This window comes from Gopherus flavomarginatus, chromosome 4 (genome assembly GCF_025201925.1).
Source record: "Gopherus flavomarginatus isolate rGopFla2 chromosome 4, rGopFla2.mat.asm, whole genome shotgun sequence".
In the NCBI taxonomy this organism is placed as follows: Eukaryota; Metazoa; Chordata; order Testudines; family Testudinidae; genus Gopherus; species Gopherus flavomarginatus.
This window is the reverse complement of record NC_066620.1, coordinates 5,094,247-5,114,314: the sequence shown is the minus strand read 5'-3', so window position 1 is coordinate 5,114,314 and position 20,068 is coordinate 5,094,247. Positions and strand designations below refer to the sequence as shown.

General features: G+C 45.2%; 2 protein-coding genes across 5 annotated transcripts in view; one reads left to right on the top strand and one right to left on the bottom strand.

Moving 5' to 3' along the window:
- XRN2 (5'-3' exoribonuclease 2) overlaps positions 1-8,570 on the top strand; it is a 496,353-nt gene extending 487,783 nt beyond the window's left edge. For all 4 annotated transcript variants that reach the window (XM_050951290.1, XM_050951289.1, XM_050951287.1 and 1 more), the window contains 2 exons: positions 2,115-2,259; positions 7,984-8,570. In XM_050951290.1, the coding sequence (XP_050807247.1) occupies positions 2,115-2,259; positions 7,984-8,046 (208 nt within the window). In that variant the 3' untranslated portion in view covers positions 8,047-8,570. The remainder of the gene's footprint in view (positions 1-2,114; positions 2,260-7,983) is intronic.
- Positions 8,571-15,563: 6,993 nt separating this feature from the next.
- On the bottom strand, positions 15,564-18,926 carry NKX2-4 (NK2 homeobox 4). Its single transcript, XM_050951304.1, has 3 exons — positions 18,542-18,926; positions 15,783-16,231; positions 15,564-15,704 (listed from the first exon to the last, which is right to left on the bottom strand). Exons 1-3 carry the CDS (start codon positions 18,924-18,926, stop codon positions 15,564-15,566), a joined length of 975 nt encoding a protein of 324 aa, XP_050807261.1.
- Positions 18,927-20,068: the final 1,142 nt, after the last annotated feature.

The window sequence follows — 20,068 nt, the reverse complement described above, 5'->3', positions numbered from 1 at the left end:
TATTTAAACTAAAGGAATATCTCCACATTAGTCTTAGGTGATCTTGAGTGCTTAATTCACCTTGCCATTGATTTTAAATAATTACAATATTGGTCTGACTAGTAAATGTTTCAGATAACATTTTATGAATGCATAGTCTCCTGTTTGAGATGGAAAATAGGTAAAAGGGGTGTATAATTCAGCAGTAATTAAGGTTTTGCTTCTGTGCAATGTTTAGTTCTGTTTCTGTAATATTATTTTGCATATTGCTTATAAGTGCCAACTATGCATCCAGCATCTAGCATGAGTTGTACTTCATGCTAGGAATCTTGTTCTTTTATCTCTGTGGACAGTAAGAGTTCTTATTGCCTAGGTTTTGGACATCATAACTGTTTTTAAAATCTGGCCAGATAAAGTAAACATAATGCAGTTTTTACAGTGTAAAACTAAAATGAATGGGAATAGGAATTTAAACATGAAAGCCCCTCTTTAAATGTGTACTTTTCCCCCATCTTGTTATATTTACCTTTTTGTGTTTTGGGTTTCCAGAAACAGCTTGCCATGATCAATGCACTGGCTTAATATAGACTTTGTCTCCATTCCTATCAGTGAAGTTCATATTAAACTGCATTAAAACGTTCCCCACTCCCACTAGTCCTTCCCTCATAAGCCTTACACTGATCTTTTTTCAGCTGTTGTACAGGCAGCTATGTGTAATATGCTTTTATAATCTTCAAGAAGGAGAATGTGATCACCTTATTAAAACCCTGAGTGCTTGCTTGAGTAGAGTGGGGTCAAATTCAGCCTCGGTGTTACTTCGTTGACTTTGGTAGAATTCTGGCAGGGATGACTGTAGTATCTTTAACCAAATGGATCCAGCCAGAGGTTTTCAAAGACAAGGAAAGTAATACTAACATTAATGTCATTACAATCAATTTTAAAATTAAATGTTTGTCCAACATTTTGATATTTTATGCTAATTACTTTCCTCATTTGCTCAGAGATCATAATAGAATATCAATGTATACCTGTTGAACAGTAACCAAAACAGATTTAAATTTACAGGATTTGTATATGAATTGCAGTGAATAATATCTAATTTTCTAAGGAAGTCTCTTTGCCCTCAACACAATGTGGTATGTGTTCTCTGCAGAAAATGTGGATTTTGGATTCTCTAGCATTGGAGAGATCATGTCCTAAGCAGTACATGGCTATATATTTTTGTGAATATTTGTAATAAAACAAGGATTTGATATGCCTGTTTTATATGTGTAATTTTAGACTAGGTACTTGGAGGCAATTAAATATTTCTCATCCTAGATTACTAACAGCAAGAAACTAGGTTAAAATAAATGTTGAATTTGTGTTCCCATATAAACTGTACACCAAATGTCAGTCAGTCCGTGCCAATTAGTGCTTATGTTGCTAGGTCACCATGGTCAATTGAAAACTGCATCAATAGAACTTGAAAAGGTTTCTTCCCGATCAGACCTTCTGACATATTGAGCAGAATAATGGATGGGAAAAAACAGCCAAGGCCCCTACCCTAGATTCAAAATACTCAGCAGTAAGAATTCATTTGCAACCTGCAATTAACTAGAAAGAATGGACTCCCAGAAAGAGTCTGGACATTTAGAAAATAAAGCTTCATTCTCCTGTGTTGCACATGTTTACTCTTTGGATAGTGTGTTACATTTAGCTAACTCAGTGATGTTTTGTTTCAAATCTCCATTGGCAGTCACTGCAAACAGACTGGAAACCTGCCTCTAAAATACAGGATGAGCAAAATCCTTTTAGGGAGTTAAAAAAAAAATCCCTGACTCTGCAAAATTGAATTTGCATTCTTTCAAAAGCATCTGTTTCTCCACCTTAGTATGTTTGAGAGTGAAGCAGTGAGTAAACATGGTCTGATAGTTAAAATGGTGCAGGGCTTCTTCCTTACACGGTGTGAGCCAAATCATTTAGAGGCACTTGTAGCTCCCATAGATTGTAATATGACTATGCAATTAACACGATAGATCTGGGCTTAAGCAAATCGAACCATTTATTATACATGTCTACAAAAGGTTGGGCTTTGTAATATGAAGTTATATATAAATTAATAACATGCTATAATACACATGTTCTTTACACAGAAATTCTGGGGCTGCCCCTCTTATATCTTGGAACCGCATGCTGCAATCCCAGGGTGCAGCATTCCAGCAAAATCAGTACCAAGGACTAGGTGGACCAATGAATTACCCCCACAGACCTGATGATCGAATGGATAGGGGAAGACAGGTAAAAAAAGCACTGTGTGATTGTACATTGTTTTCTTCTGGGTCACTTGTGCAGTATCTGTTTTATGGGAAAAGGGAAAATACTCACCGCAAATATTTCTGCAAGTAAAATCTTCTGTTTCATTTTAAAGCTTAAGATGGTTCTGTTTTAGGGGTTTGTCTTTAGCACCTCCTCATAGGTGAATTGAAGGATATATCAAACCCACACATTTAAAGCATCTATCGTTAATTTTTTTTTCTTTTTGCTGAAAGATACTGATTTGACTTAGCCTGGAAACTATTGGCCTATTAGACTCTAATAGCCAAAGATGTACAGGTGTACGCATGTGTGTAGCTAGCTACTCTTGGAAGAATTTGATTTTCATTGGTAACTGTCAGTAACTGTTGATTTCACCCTAGACACACAAACAGATGAATAAAATATTTCCATCAATGATGATCAAAACTTACAGCTAGGCAAAGAAAAAAATGCTGCTGGAGAACTTTTGGGAGTTTGATTCAAAGGATATTTACTTGGTATATTTTTGACATGTAGTGATGACAATTAATATTAACAGTTATAAAACTTTAATTTTTTTAATATAAAATCTGTCATTAAGTTGTCTGAGCTCTCCATAATTTACTTCAACTGTGAACATTTTAAATTGATAAAAATAGGAGGGCTTAAATATCAGTGTTATCTGTTGAAATTATAAGTAAGCAAACATTAGAGAGTTCATATTCAAACCTTAGGTGGTCTTGCCATCATTTTAAAAGTACAATATATATGTATTAAACATCCAAAAACAAGAGCGTATCGTTCTCTGCACACATTCTCCTCTAGTTTCCCAATAAATTGGTAACACATCAGGATGCACAGTTGTACTAGAAACCTTGGGTACAGAAGCTGTGTGGCATAGCACAGTAGTAAAACACGCGATTGATGTCCTGATTACACTTTAGGCAGCTATTTGAGTATGAGGCAGATGCTGTCTTTTGGAAACCAGAGCTTGTAGTGCTCAACAGGCAGGCAGGCTACCAAGTAGCAGCTGGAGAAGCAGTAAGAATTATCTCCCTTTTACCTGTTGGGTACCCATGTTGTTTTCCAACATGATGTGTAAGCAAAGGTGTGAGCCATTAATAAGAATGTAAGTATACCTTTGCCTTATTTTCGTAGGGTCTGGCCCAGAAATACTACTAGTGACTAGCACCCAAGGAGGGGAACAGTTCTCTTTTTAGTGTCTTCTGCTGCCCACCATGCACTAAAATGCTGTGCGTGGTGCCCTTCCCCCTCCCACCCCCCATCCCCATGTGGCTGAAAGTTTGAAAATACTTTCCTTCTTATCTTTGTTCATTTTTAAAGCAGTTTCTCATACTCTCCCCCGCTCGCAACTGTAGAAGGATCTAGTTATTATCAGAAGGATAAGTTCTGGCCTTTACCACACATGCTGGGTAACTACCCAAGCCTCTTAGTGATGAATCAGTTGCATTAAATCTGCCTGCCTTCAGTTTTACTCTGTTGTAACTTCATTGAATTCAGTGTTATGCCAGTGTAAGACGAGTAATACAATGATGAGTCAATATCCGTATCTGCTTTGCTGGGGTAATTGCTTGGATACAAACTTATATTTCAGTGTCTAATGAGAAAATTATGCACTTAATTCTGAAAATTCCGTTTGGTTAGCCTACAAGCCTATTCAATATGCAATATTGTTGTAGTCATGTCAATCCCAGGATATTAGAGACACAAGGTGGGTGAGGTAATATCTTTTATTGGATCAACTTCTGTGTGCTAACCACTTACGCTAAACACCTGTTTGATTCTGTATTTAGCCATGACACTCTAAGTACCTTCCCTAGCCCTGAAGAAGAGCTCTGTAGCTCAAAAGTTTCTCTCTCTCACCAACAGAAGTTGGTCCAATAAAAGATACTATCTCACCCTCCTTATCTCTCTAATAAGCCTATTCAGAGCATTATACCGTTGTCATTTAGTGCTTGCTAGTGTGAATTTCCTGCTGTGGCTTTTTCTCTACATCATGTTTCCCTTCTCTGTTACAGTGGATCATTTTTACTTGAATGCTCTATAAATGAGTTGATGATTTGTAACGTGGCTGTTTAAAGCAACTTATGAAAACACACACACACACCCCCCCCACACACACACCAGCATAATATACATTTGTGGGAGTCTCTGGTAGTCGTGTTTACATAGCTCATTTAAATAGCCCTATTTCAAGAAGATGTAATTTTTGTAATGGACTTTTCAAATGTGGCATCAACCAAAGTGTGTGACAACAATGAAGCTGCTTTGGCCATCTCTGCTCTAGGGAAATTCTTGATAAATTTCCCACCGTTACCAAGGCTGAATCAGTGATAGGAGCCCGGGGGAGGCAGCCTGTCAGCTGCCAACACTATTTCCATCCTCACGTCTCTTAGTTTTGCAGGATTACGTGATGCTGAAACATCTGCAGCCAGCAGATGAACTGCCTTAGTGCTCCTAACGCTACACTCATTCAGCAGAACCTGTATTAGCAACAGTGAGATCTTTCTCTGAACTAGAGACCTTTCTGAAAAAGCTTTAAAGATCAGTTTGGTAATGTCTTTAGTTCAAGCTGCTTCTCTGGTTTGGAGTATGATAGGGAAGAATAGGCTTATCAGGTATAGGCCTGTTAGCAAAGTTTAAAACACTCAGGTGTGGCTTTTAAACCCTAGTGTAGACAAACCATTTTTTAACACTATTTGGCCTGTGTAGAGGAGATCAGATTCTGTGGGTGCTAGCCTGGGGCACTGACTGGGCTGTCACTTCTTTTAACATAGTGTGATTCTATCTACAATGATTGGCTAAACCATACTAGAACCTTCTTAGTCTACACCACACTTCTTAAATACAATGGCTGAATTTTGCTAAAAGATGTGTATTGTCAGGATGAGTTCTGGAAAGCTTTAATGGAATTACTTAAAATGGATTTTCACCCAGAAGCTTGAAAACAAAGAATAAATGCGTAATTGCACCAGTCCACAATATGAGCTGTTGTGATAAGTAAAAAAGGAATGAAGTATTTTCAGGGCTTGGGAAGTAGGGGGAGAGCACTGAAATCAGACTGGAAAATTGGATACTCATCCTCCCTCTGCAGTCCCAAACTCTGCTCCACAACCCTAGAATCACCAGATATTTCTGCTAAACAAATCAGTGAGCACTGGAATAGTTCATTGTTGACATTAAAATTGTAGTCACTATACATAAGGGTTAACAGTCCACTGAGAAAAGTAGAGATGGTGCTTCTCAGAAAAAATGTTTGTATTGTAGACTCAAGAAAGGAGCCCTGCATCAGTTCACAAAGAAAACCTTCCATATGTGATCTTAAGAGCTCAAAACAGGATATTTTATGAAAACTAGTATTGATGGAGCTAGCAGAGAAGTCTGGCATGGTGCACTCTGACAGACCAAATTATTATAAGCCAATAAATTATTTAAATCTTTCCTTGTCCCCTCACAATTCTAGCAGATTGTTCCCCTGTTGCACTAGATAGAAGCCACATTAGATAGCAGACTTACTGAATTTCTGATATTCAAGTCTAGTGTCATAAATGCAGGACTTATCTTCTGCTTGATCCTGCAGTGAAGTTCAATCCAGGCAGTGATGGCGTTCCTGGTCATATTCTAATATGTGATAGTAGTAGGGGAGATACAACTTCAGGCCAAGAAGGCTTACTTTTTTAGAAGTATCCTTATGTCAACTTCCCTTCTGTGTATCCCCTTTTTAAGACGGTTGCTTTTGTCTAATTTTAGTAATTAAGCCTTCTTTTATTTTTTTTTTTAATGAGGTTTTAGTTCACATTATGGTCTTGGGGCGAGTAAATACTGATGTTACATTATAAGCCACATTAGAGTTTTAGGAGTGCAAAACAGTGTCTGAAACTGGTGTTATCTATAAATGTCGAAGCTTTAAAGCCCTGAAAAAGGCTTAAAACGAAAGTGGACACACTTTTTATAGTAGCATAAGTAATCATCAGCTCCCTTCACCCCTAAATCCTTTGCAACGGCATGGCCCGCAGGGGTTAATACATATGCTACCGCGGAGTGCTCACAGAACTGATGTAACTGTCTTTGGTGCAGATCACTGTTGTAGCAGACTTTTGTAAATATACCTTACAAACACAGCAGAAGTGTAAAGAATAAAAAGCATTGTATTGCAGACATACTTACCTTAATAGTTAGCCTATAATATAGGAATTAAACATTAGGAATAATTCTTTCCTGTGCAACGCTGTATCAGAGTCTAATTGTATGATCATATACAATGTTTCTTGCAAAAAAAAATAAAATATATATATACACACTCTCTCTCTCTCTCTCTCTCTTTGGTGCACCATTTTATTCTACTAAGAGACTTCTAAAGGAATGCACTCAACATGATTTTTATTTAAATTGATTTTATTTTTTAAACAAAAGCTTCCTGTTAGAGCACGTTTTTAAACCACTTACTCATCAATCTCTTTTAAATGAAGGGATGGATGGTGTGGAGCTCTGTTTAGAAAGGGCTTGGGGGCTGCGCAAGAGTAACACCACCAGGCTTGCATGAGCCGCTCCTTTTGCATTTGTTTGCCTGCTGCCCTTTGGAGTCAGTTTAGCTGCAGCTCTTACTCCTAATCACCCTCTGGAAAAATCTGGGGAAAGAGCTATCACCATCTCTCCCAGAGAAGTGGCAGACGGTATATACCCAGTGTGTCACATCACCAGAGTAAACTGAAAATAGAGGGTTGTAACTTTCCTTTGGCCTCTTATGGTAAAGTTTGGGATTATTAGTCACCAAATTTTCAGTTTGGAGGGAGATTCAAGTTGACTGTCTCTCTAAATCCCCTCAAATAAATTTATCACCGTGAATCTAATGTATGGGGTGTGGCAACTAAATGAAATACAAATGTATATCTAAAATGGTAACCATTTTCCTTGAGGTCTTCTGTACTTTTAGTACTCAGTCTGTTGACATGCATTGATATCATGTCACCTAGTATTTTAAATGCTTCTTAAAATGGAACTGATGCCTACAAGAAGCCAGCACAACAGAAATGCATCCAACAAGAAAAGTCTCATGTATCTGTAAAAACATATGGTTTTTGCTTTGGCAGAAGATCAGCTGTCTACAACTAAAATATACAGACTTGGACTTGTATTTCAAAACATTGTATAAAATAACCATAATGAGAAGGTTAAGATGACACCTAGGTGTCAAAGTGCACCCTTACTGTGCATGCTGAAGGTATTCTACTTTCCACTATTAGTCCGTGTAAAATGTGCGTGTGCACGTGTGTCTATATATACAGAATTGCAGAGCCACATTTTCTTCATGGATTTACAAAGTTTGCTTTTCAAATCCTGCTCTTGTTTTCATTTTGCATCTTTTAAATTCCACTATCACTAGAAGCAAAAGGTTAGCAGGTACTTCTGCAGTTCAAATCACCCTCAATGCTGCCTTTTGGCTTTCTCGTTTAGGATTATTAAATCTTTTCCAACACACATGGAAGAGTGAGGTTGGTGTTGTACAGAATTCATTCCTTGTGTAGGAGCTGAAGTGTGTGTATCCAGGAGAGCGTTTGTAAACACTATTAAGAGATGTTTAGCTCTTTCTTTGGTCTCTTTCGGTGTAACTGCTGTATTGTTTCAGTTTTGCATGGAGTCTGAAGCTAGGCTAACTTGTTTGCTGTGACAGTAATCCAGAAAATAAACCCTTGCTTTTGTTTGCAGGGATATGGCCCTGGGAGGCCCTACCCTTTGCCACCTCCCGCTGGAAGATACAACTGGAATTAGACTCTTGAAATCTTCCGTCATCAAAACCTGTTTTTACAATAGTTGTGGAAAAATGAGGCATCTTTAAGAAACGTACTAGTAGTTTTTAAACTGCAATATGTGTTTTAACTGTGTATATTTCTTACTGATAAGATTTGATTTTTGGGGGGGGGTGAAGGGTTTTTATGTTGCTTTGAAACAGTGTACTGGAGAAGACATGTAAAGCACTTACTAATGTGCTTGAGAGAGACATTTCATGAAGTAGGAGAACTGTTCTGCCTGTATACTAGCATATGCCTGTCAATTGCAAATCAAAACATCCTTTAATTCACAACATAAGAGCCCCAAAATAGATACTGATTTTTGAAGAATGCCTAGAAATAGGGTTTTATTAGCTGTGAAGGTAGGCACAGCAGGCAGTCTAAGAAACACAACATGTAAAGACACGCTTTTGTCCGTATTCTTTTTAACAACACTTCATTGATGTATTTGTCTCTCGAATTTGATTTCTGGACTCCTAAGTAAACATGTTTCAACTTTTACAACTTTTGTCTGGTGTGTTCTTGTTCTTATATGCCTTTTACCTCATAGAATATGAAATTAACAGATATTTTACAGAAAATCACGTTTTCAAACAAAGGTTAACAAACCGTTAGCTAGCTAGTAAATGGGTGCATTTTTTACTAATTTTCAAAGGGTTTTGCATTCAGTGTATTGAATATTGAAATATTCTCTTTTTACTTGACTGCCCTATGAAGTGGCTTTTGAAAATGTGCATTGGTATTAAGTGGCTTACGACTCTTTCCTCTGGAATATTTGTGTAATTTTTATCTAAATGCAGATGCACACTTTTATTTGGTATTAATAACTTGGAAAATCCTCCTCTATAAACATCCATATTTTTCAAAGTCTCCAAACCTTTTAGTTTGCCCATAAAAAGTAAACAATTCTCTGCTCCTAACATACACCGTGCATCAGGTTAAGTAAACTATTTAAAAATGGATGCAATATTGCTAAGTATCCCATTTTATATTTTTCTTTAATATGCACATGTACATATGCATAACTGTAGCCTTTTTCTATGCAAGTATTTTTTAACTCTTACACAAGGTTATAAGAAAAAGTCTCTCCTGGACCATCTAATATAGGCAGTTGAGCTGTGTCCTCCTTCAAGGGCATAAATGTTAATACTCAAATATAAGGAAAAAGACCAGATTAACGTAACCTTGAGAGGACAAAATCCTGTACCTAGATTCATTTGCACGTGATTGGGGATGGAGAAGAATACTAGTTGTGATTAAAAGAGTAGTCATATTGTTAGAGACTGATGTATACCATCGGATTGCAATGGCCTATAGTGCATTACATTAAAATGTTGTGTGGGTATAAACATTTGCTATTGAACAGAACAGGAGCAGCAGTGAAACTCAATTTTCAGACACATAGGCATTCTCAAAGCACAACCTCGTGTATGGGTGTTTTTAATATCAAATCTAAAGAAAATGTCTGTTTCTGTTTATCCTTTTCAAATATGACTGACAGCTGAAGTGTTATAGAATAAACCACCTGCAAATGGAAACTGAATGCACCTCTGTACCTGGGCTTCGCATCTTTCACAACTAGTGTACGTGTCGGGAATTTCTGGTGTTTGTAACAAATAAGTGCAATTGCATGTACACTTACTGTCTATTTGCTTGTTCTGTGCATTGCATCTTCTCCCTAACCCCTTCAGACAAGTGTCATTGTTTCTTGCAAAGCAGAAATATATAATTTGATGGTGCAACTGGAGTATTGGTGTGACTTTCAGAAGGTCATTTTTGGGCATGGCCTTACAATTGCATGAACACATGGGGTTAGTATGTGGGGCAGGCACAAATGGCCAGTTGTCTCCAAGCATCAAAATTGCAAGTGCAGTAATTGTGTGTGCATAGTTAGATGTGCAACTGCACACAGGCTGGGTTTGGCCAAGGTTCCAGTCTGTGACAATCCATTCTTTAATAAGGATTTCAAGAGAGCGATGTAACTTAGATTTATTCCTGCACAAATCAGTTTCACTTAGAGAAAAAGAATTCCCTCCATTGCAGGAATTACTGGCTGAAATTCCATAGACTAGCTGTGTAGTGCATGAGGTCCTAGGATCTGAATAGTCCCTTCTCCTCTGGCAACCTGCTAATGCAATAGTCTGGTTAAAGAAAAAGCCTCCCAGCTTAGCAGGACAAACTCTGGTGAGGGAAGAGGGGTTTGGAGAGCTGGTTTTAGCACCGATTCAGGGCAGGAATCTTTCAGGATCTACTTGGCCCTGAGGGAATGTTTCGAACAGATAGGAACATGTTTACACACCCTCCAACCAAAGCGACTGCTGTGTCCGTGGCTTAAAAAAAAAAAAGTCCTTTCAAGGAGGAGGGAGGGACTTTCCTTTTCTCTGCGAGCGGCTGCTTACAGTGGCTCATAACCGTGGGCCAGTTCTGACATGAAAACCGCACGTTCCTCCCTGCATTTGGCTGAGCTGGTCTAGTTTCTAGCTTTTTGCTCCCATCCTGGGGACCGGGCCGCTAACGGCTGTGGGAGTGGGGAGAAAGGCTCGGGCTGGAAGTCGATGGAGCCCCTGGGATGGATCTTGAGGTTGCCAGCAGCAGGCAGGAGGTTGAGGGGACTCAGGCTGGATGGGAGCAGGGAGCCGTGAGAACTGGGCTTTGGAGAAACGAAGGGCGGTTCGGTGCCACCTCATTTGAACAGCCCCTGGAGCTGTAGTGGGGACGCAGTATGGCCAAGGGCTGCTGGTCAACTCCCCTCCCTCAATGCTCCTCGGGCCCGTTTCTCACCCTCGCTTCCATGAATACACCGAAAAGGGGAACAGGTCCATACCGGTGCGCTGAAAGGCAGACGACGCTTTTCTCTGAATTCTCCGTCCGGATCCTCCCAAGACACGCAGTGGGGGCAGCCCTTTGCAAAGCCGCCTTCAGAAACCACAGTGACCCCAGAGACTACCCCAGAGCCACTGAAGTCAGCGGGAAAAGCTCCCCTGCACTCCCAGCGGGGCCGGATGGGGCTAGTGTAAACCGCCGTTTTGGTTTAAACGGAGCTGGATGGTTCACACCGGGCGGGGGAAGGCTCCGCTGCGGGGCTCCCGGGACCTGCCTAGCTCCCTGCCTTCCTCTAAAAACCGTTTGCTGCCATGTAATTATTTCCGCAAATGGCCTGTTCTGGGGGAAGCTCTCTGCGGGAACAGCCTGAGGGCAATGCTCGCTGGGACCCCCCCCAGGGAGCCAGCGCCGATCACCTTTGCAGGATGAACACTCTCGGTGCCTGCTGGAAATCGCATCCTCTCCTCGCCCAGCCGGGGGGAGTCCTGCCACTGACCTCACAGTCCTCTGGCTTCCACCTGATGCCACGGTGGGGCCTGTCTGTGGTTTAAAAAAGTCCTTTAAAGTAGAGACTAGGCAGGACCAGTCCCTGGGAGCCGAGAGGGGCTGGGGGGCACTGTCCTTTCCTCTGCAGCCAGCTACTCCCGATCGATCATAACCGCTTGGCCAGGCCTGGCAGCAGCCGGGTCCCCCTTGCCTGGCTGGACACAGCACGTAGCAACTAACCAACGTGTGGCCTCCGGGCACCCACGCGCGCTAGGACATACCTCGTGGGGGGTAAGGCCACGGCCGTGATGGACCCAAATCTCCCCGTGACTTCCTTACAGGAGGGGTAGAGCACAGGGCGTAAGAGCCGGCTGCGTCCCTCCGAAAGGAAAACAGAGACCAGGGCCAATTAGCAATTGAGCAAAACGTCCGATCTCCAAATCCAGATTTGGCTTTGCCCTCTAGTCAGTCCCACCTGGGGCTTCTCTCGCTCCCACACCGAGCTGCATTTCGGCCCGGGGGCGAGCGCTTCCGCCCGTGGTGGCTGGGCATCGCCTCTCTAACACCCGTGGTTAAACCCCCTAACCCGGCGCGAGGAGGGACTCGCAGCAGAGAGCCAGGCACGTCGCTCTGCCCTGGCCCCGAGCGCGCAGGGCGCAGCCAAGACAAAAGAGGGCGGGCGGGTGGCACCGCGGGGTCTTGTCTGTTTCACGCGCACCTGCCCGCTCGCCGCGTGAACTTGCAGGCTCTTTCCAGAGCTCAGCTGGAGCCAGTGAGCCCCTCTCTGAGCCGGCCGGAGCCCAAGAAAGCCTCTGAGCCGCCGCTGGGCCCCCTAAACGTCCAGGGGGGCTTAGTGCCGCTTGGCCCCTTTCCCGCTTGGCTCCTCCTCTCCGGCTAACGAGCTGCACCCAGGCCGCGCGTTTGGACTCGGACTAAGGGCCTGGGAAGCCCCAGTGCAAAAGGAATCCCGCTGGCGCCGGATCAGACAACGCAGCTTAAAGGCCGGGAAGGGGGAAGCTCCCTGCCCCTGACCAGGGGGTTGCTAACTTTTAGACAGCCGCGTTACCCGTACGTTACAAGGTGGGTGAGGTCATTCATTGGGCCAATTTCTCCAGGCTCCGCACAAGAGCCCTGTGCGAGCTGGAAAGCTTGTCTCTTCCGCCAGCAGAAGTTGGGCCAATTAAAAAAATATTACTTCGCCCACCTTTGTCTCTGCTAGAAAGTACACACAGCCCTGATTCGATCGTATACATTTCAGGGATGATAGACAGACACAGTCCACTCAATCTATCTATCTAAGCACCGAATCAGAATATGCGGCGTGTGTGCATGCATATACACAAACCCATAACTGACGTTTGTACCTAACCCTATTTCCCCTCTGTGATATGTAGAGAAAAGGTTATCGCTTTATATTTATATTTCCTTCTTATTTCACTGGAAGCTGCAAACGAAACATAATGCGTAATCACCCCATAGCATGGTGACAACAGATTGTTTGTTTGTTTCTGCCGTCTCTTTTCTCCGTTATAGTAAAGTCCTGCCGTTTCTAGTCTACCCGGGAAATGTTGTAAAAGGTCACAATCTCCTAAAGGTTTCAATCTGCTCCCTTTCTCCACCGCATTTCTTTATGTAAAAAAAGATTTTTGTTCCAAGAGGGAAAAAATCAGGCTTGCAAAATGAACGGATTATATGTCTGTATCTACCTAATCTATTTCCCCAGACATTTTTAAAAAATGCATCTTCCTTGTCAAATAAATCATAAGTATCTTACATTGAAATAGTACCATCAGATATTAAAGAAAAAATTCTGAAATGAATGTTCTGTCCCGGAAGCGCATAGTAAGTACATTGATCAAAATAACAAGCATTTTCCATATCCTTTCACTGCATTCCCAGGCATACACCTTTATGTTATTTGCAAATCCTTCGTTGGTATCCAGTTGTATGTATAGATATATATATTTTCAGAGATCATTCTATGGGTCTATAGTACGGGGCATTTATTCCTCAGTTTGATTTTTTGCGTACCTCCAGAGGAATCCAAAAATTACTTCTTTTTTAAATATTCGCGATCAAATCACAAAATAACTTGTTCTAAATGTTTAAAAGTATCCGTTTGGATACTCATTTAGGATGTTATATCCAAATTATTTAAAGGGGAGGGAGCGCGAAGCAGATTATAAAATCTCTTAGCTATAAAATTTAGACCAAAAATATTTAAGAGAAAAAAAGCAGCTGATAAAAATGCAGTTAAAATATTACATCAAAAATATGTAAGCCAAACCACCACCTCCCCTCCGCGCCCCCAAATATCCAAGGCGATTCAAAATAGACCAAAAACATTCAGTAAAAACATCATAAGCTATAAAATCTCTGATGCTGAGGTTCTCTCTCTTCGGTGGAGAATGGATTTCACTGCTTTGTTCTGATAATTTATAGAGCACACCTTTGGTACTGATATTCCATTTATTTGCATTAATTAAATAACAAATTGCTCTGAGTGTATTTAACTCCAGGCATGATGTATTTAATTAAATCATTCTGCAACTTGAGTTTTCACATCGAACACCCAAAACATACTAGTGTGTAAATAGAAGATCAAATAAAATCCCTAAGTAGACCCACCTAACATAAAGTAACAGAATCGCCTTCACTTCTTAGAGAGAAAAAAATATTTATGGTTCTCTGAAGTGACAGTTAAAGATCAGTTAGGAACAAAATTTGCTAATATTACGAGGCAAAAACGTCTTTTGTACAATTAAAACAATTTTTTTGTGAGCAACCGCGATTTCTTATATTATAAAAAATTGCTGAAAGTCTATGGTTTATTCAGTTTCTTTGTATTCTTTTTCTTTTCTTTTTTTTTTGTAGTCGGGAAGAGACGTGAGGAAGAAAACACGTTGTTGTAATTTATTTTCCTTGATTTTTTAATTGTCAAGAGCCGGCATAATATTTCGCATTCTACCTAACCGATGTCATTTTCAGGGTTTGGCTGCTGTGCATTTCAGGTTCCTGATCTTTCTTCATTTCCCCCTCGTTCCTAGCTGGCAATACTTCAGTGCTTTCTACTAACAATATTTAGCTTCGGGTAAAATTCTACTGCGATACCAAGAGCAGGTCACACATTTTGGAGGAATTTTTCTGAGTTTCTTTATTTCATCAGGTCTAATGTAACTTTCACCGTTGGGACGGGTCACATATTACACGTAGTGAGAGGGGTGGTTGGTTTGTCAACATACATCCAAGTCCTTATTAAATAATAATAATAATAATAACAACAATAAAAACTTTTTTTTAAATCTGAGCATCAAAGTTCAAAAGCTCTTCTGTAAAAATATCCTCAGCGGGTATAATACAAGTCTTTTTTTTCCAGCTGATTGTTACCGTCGCTTTTCTTTCCCTGTCACCTAAATGGCAGTAACTGTTCTCAGCTAACATTGCTGTCTGCTCATCGACCTTGAGTTACAATTCAATTTACTTTCAATCAAATAATAATGAAATTGCACTTAAGGGGCACCCTTATAAAATTAATTCTACCAGATAAGTTGCACTTCAAACGCTTTATTGTTCGCTTTCAATTGGTTTAGAAGATAGAGACACCAACCGACTGGGGGTTTGTATTTTTGAACTAGCCTAAAAAAAAAAAAAATCGGAGACTTTACGGTGGGAAACACTAACTCTTGTCAATCTGCTGCGTCAGCTTTTACTGTGGTTACTGGTGCATCACACCAGAGTCGAAGACAGACGCTCAGGAGGGAAGTCCTCACCTGCACCAGGGCAGTGGCCTAGAGCAACGAGGGGTTTTTTGTGGGGTTGTTTTAGTTCTGTCTCCCCCTCCCCCGGCCCCTACATAGGCGAGACTTCGGATCGGCCTTTCAGCGCCACCGAAGAAGTCCGCGCCGGCTCGCACACGCTCTGCCGCCGCGTTGGCAGCTCGGAGTCAGAGACCCGGTTGCAATTCGAGTCTTTAGAAAAAGGGAATCATCATCATAATACTTAATGATTAATCATAGAAAATAAACTCGACCACGACAACGAGAGCGGAGGAAGGCGCTCAGATCTTTCCCTCCGGGGGCGGCCTCGCAGGGAAGAAAGCCGCAGGCGCCAGCGCTGTTGGGGTGGGTGGCGGCGGGGGGTGCGCCTGGCCCGCTCCCCAGGCAGTCCCAGGCCGGCCCCCCTGCCGCGTTACCACGTCCTGCTGTAGAGCAGGTTGGGGTTGACCAGGCTGCTGCTGTAATCGACGTTGGCCGTGTCCATCTGGGCCATGCCGCCGACCTGGCTGTGGAGGGAAGGGGGGCTGGGCGACATCTCCTCCAGCTCCGGGGCCTGGCTCAGCGAGCTGACCTGCTGGCTCTGGTGCTGGTGCGCGGCGCTGCTGGACGCCGGGAGCCCCCCGCTGGAGGCGCCCTGGGGCGCCGGCTGGTTGGGCGCAGCCGGGGTGCTGCCGAGGTTGCCCGGGCAGGGTTTCCCGTCCTTCACCAGCACCGGCACGGCCACCCGCCGCGGGGAGGGCTGCTGCTGGCACAGGCTGGTCTCCTGCTGGAGCTGCTGCGTGGCCTTATCCTTCGCCTGCCGCTTCATCTTGTAGCGGTGATTCTGGAACCAGATCTTGACCTGCGTCGGGGTGAGGTGGATCATACTGGCCAGGTGCTCCCGCTCCGGCGCCGACAGGTACTTCTGCTGCTTAAAGCGCCTCTCCAGCTCGTAGACCTGCGCCTGGGAGAAGAGCACCCTCCGCTTCCGCCGGGGCGCCGCGTGGAGAGGGGCCAGGGTCTTGGCCGCCTCGGCGATCCCGCTCAGGGTGCCCATGCCTGCCATGTTCATCCCGGCCGAGGGCCCCATGAACCTGGAGACTGAGCAGAAGGGAGGCTGAGAGCTAGGCCGGCCCGACGGGAGCAGCGAGCCCCGGCTCTGCCTCTGCCTCTGCTGGGGAGGGCAAGTCAGCGAATGCAGCGCACGGGCCTGGGGTGGGGGGAGGACCTGCCCCCCGCCACCGGGTCTGAAACCTCGGCTGGCTCGCAAGGGCGTGGGGTGCCGCAGGGCACGGGAAACAGCTGTATCTAATCCCCACACAGCGCGTCTGTCTGTCCCACAGACCCCGTCTGTCTAGCCCCATACACCTCTAGTGATCTAAATAGCTAGCCTCATCCACCCCATCTATCCATCCCTATATCTATCCATCCATCCCATCTATCCGTCCCTATATCTATCCATCCATCCCCACACTCACTCCATCCACCCCATCTATCCATCCCTATATCTATCCATCCATCCCATCTATCCATCCCTATATCTATACATCCATCCCCACACTCACTCCATCCACCCCATCTATCCATCCCTATATCTATCCATCCATCCCCCCACACACTCCATCCATCTATCCATCCCTATATCTATCTATCCATCCATCCATCCGCACACACACTCCATCCACCCCATCTATCCGTCCCTATATCTATCCATCCATCCCATCTATCCGTCCCTATATCTATCCATCCATCCCCACACTCACTCCATCCACCCCATCTATCCATCCCTATATCTATCCATCCATCCCATCTATCCATCCCTATATCTATCCATCCATCCCCACACTCACTCCATCCACCCCATCTATCCATCCCTATATCTATCCATCCATCCCATCTATCCGTCCCTATATCTATCCATCCATCCCCACACACACTCCATCCACCCCATCTATCCATCCCTATATCTATCCATCCATCCATCCCCCCACACACTCCATCCATCTATCCATCCCTATATCTATCCATCCATCCCATCTATCCGTCCCTATATCTATCCATCCATCCCCACACTCACTCCATCCACCCCATCTATCCGTCCCTATATCTATCCATCCACCCCATCTATCCGTCCCTATATCTATCCATCCATCCCCACACTCACTCCATCCACCCCATCTATCCATCCCTATATCTATCTATCCATCCATCCATCCATCCATCCCCACACACACTCCATCCACCCCATCTATCCATCCCTATATCTATCTATCTATCCATCCATCCATCCCCACACACACTCCATCCACCCCATCTATCCATCCCTATATCTATCTATCCATCCATCCATCCCCCCCACACTCTATCTATCCCCCAACACACTCCATCCATCTATCTATCCCCCACACTCCATCCACCCCATCTATCCATCCGTCTATCTATCCATCCATCCATCCCCACACACACTCCATCCACCCCTTCTATCCATCCCTATATCTATCTATCCATCCATCCATCCCCACACACACTCCATCCACCCCATCTATCTATCCCTATATCTATCTATCCATCCATCCATCCCCACACACACTCCATCCACCCCATCTATCCATCCCTATATCTATCTATCTATCCATCCATCCATCCCCCCACACACTCCATCCACCCCATCTATCCATCCCTATATCTATCTATCCATCCATCCATCCCCCCCACACTCTATCTATCCCCCAACACACTCCATCCATCCATTCATCTATCTATCCTCCACACTCCATCCACCCCTTCTATCCATCCCTATATCTATCTATCCATCCATCCATCCCCACACACACTACACCCACCCCATCTATCCATCCCTATATCTATCTATCCATCCATCCACCCCCCCACACTCTATCTATCCCCCAACACACTCCATCCATCCATTCATCTATCTATCCCCCACACTCCATCCACCCCATCTATCCATCCCTATATCTATCTATCTATCTATCCATCCATCCATCCCCACACACACTCCATCCATCTATCCATCCCTGTTTATCTATCTATCCATCCATCCATCCCCACACACACTACACCCACCCCATCTATCCATCCCTATATCTATCTATCCATCCATCCATCCCCCCACACACTCCATCCATCCATCCCTATATCTATCTATCTATCCATCCATCCCTACACACACTCTATCTATCTATCTATCTATCATCTATCCCCCGTTTCTCTAGTCAATACCGACCGCGCCTGATTTGGGGTAAGGACCTGTTGCTTCCCCAAGCCAAGAAAGTCTCAGTCTGGGGGCTGTGGGGTACCCAGAGCCTCCAACCTTCTGCCCTTCCTCTCTCCCTCCCGGCAAAGCCCCCCCAGCCCGGCGTCCCCGGCTCCCCCCTGCGCCCCACTTACTTGTGGAGTACCTGGGGTCCGGGTTGGCCCCGTACCAGCCGCTGGCGGCGGCGGCCGCGCTGTTCCGCATGCTGTCGGGGTAGGCGGGCAGCTCGCCCATGTTGCCGAGCCCCCCGTTGCAGTAGCCCCCCACGGCGCTGTGGGTGAACTGGGAGACGCCGTGCGGCATGTGGTAGGCGCCGGCCGCCGCCCCGTTGTGGCCGCTTATGGCGTGTTGCTGCATGGCCGGGGCCGCCTGCGCGCCCTGCGCCTGGCGATAAGCCCCCAGCGGGGAGCCCAGGTGCCCGGCGCCCTCCAGCGCCCCGAACTTCTTGTAGCTCTCCTCCATGGGGCTCAGGATGTCGGTGACGGAGAAGGGCGTCGTGTGCTTGGGGCTCAGCGACATGGCTCGGCCGCCGAGCAGCGGGGGAGCTCGGGGGGGCTCAGCCCGGGGCGGCTGCCGGCTCCCCTCCGGCCGGCTGGCTGCGCCAAGAGAGGGGGGCTCCGGAGCGCGCCGAGCGCTCTCCGCGCAGGAGGAAGGAGGAGGGAGGCGAGCCCTGAGCTCTCTTATCTCGGGTTTATTTTAGTCCGGCGCCAGGTTTACGACAGACACTGGGGGGCGGAGCGACAGCCCCAAGGAGCCAACAACCGGCAGTGCCCAGGGGCGGAAATCCAGTTCGCTCTCCACTGCGCCCAGCGCCTTGTGCCCCGCTTCGGCCCCTGCGCGCCGGGCCAGGTCGCCGCGCAGCGCTGGGCTCCGGCGGGGCGGTCCGAGGGCGACTGGGAACCCCCAGCTCGCTGTCTCCCCCGCCCCGGGAAAGAGCCCGTGGGTTGGTCCCCTCCCCACCCAGTCTTCCTCGCACAAGCACCAAAGGGAGCTTAGGAGACGAGGTTAGGAGGACTCTCCTCTGCCATTGTAGAGGCGCCTAATTTATGCGTCCTTGGGGCTCTTAAGCATCGTTTGATGGCAGCGGCGGGGGACTTCCAAATTAGCTCAAAGTATCAAAATCCAGAGGCGAGCGAGACTAGCCCCCACCCCGAGACCCTCTCCTGTAAGTAGCTGCTTGTACTGGGGAGGGGGGCGCATTTCTGCCTAGGGGCCCCGGCTTCCTACTTCCCTGGTCTGCGGGGGCCAGGGCGCGCTGTGGCAAAGGCTCCGTTTCACTTCTATGCCGCCAGGCGTTATAGCGGAGATCCGGCCTCCCCCGAGGCGTGTAAACCCCACCCTTTCCTCTCTCCCCCGGTTCCCCGACCAGCGTCTCTCACCAAAGAGACTAAAGCTTTTCGGTTTCGTTGAAGCCGTAAGAAAAGAAACCCCCAGAAAGTCACTGAGAAGCCTCCAGGCGATGGATAACGAGCGTCCGATTCGGGAACTCAAGCCAGCGCTGCAGAGTTAGGATTTAAGAGCACGAACACGGACAGTCACCACCACAAGGAGCCCCAAACAACTCCCAGAAAAGCCGCAGCGATTCGATTTGAATCCAGTGTTGTTTTTGTAGGGGATGAGTAAAAAACGCCGCGTGGGAATAAGACTGCGGAGGAAAATAG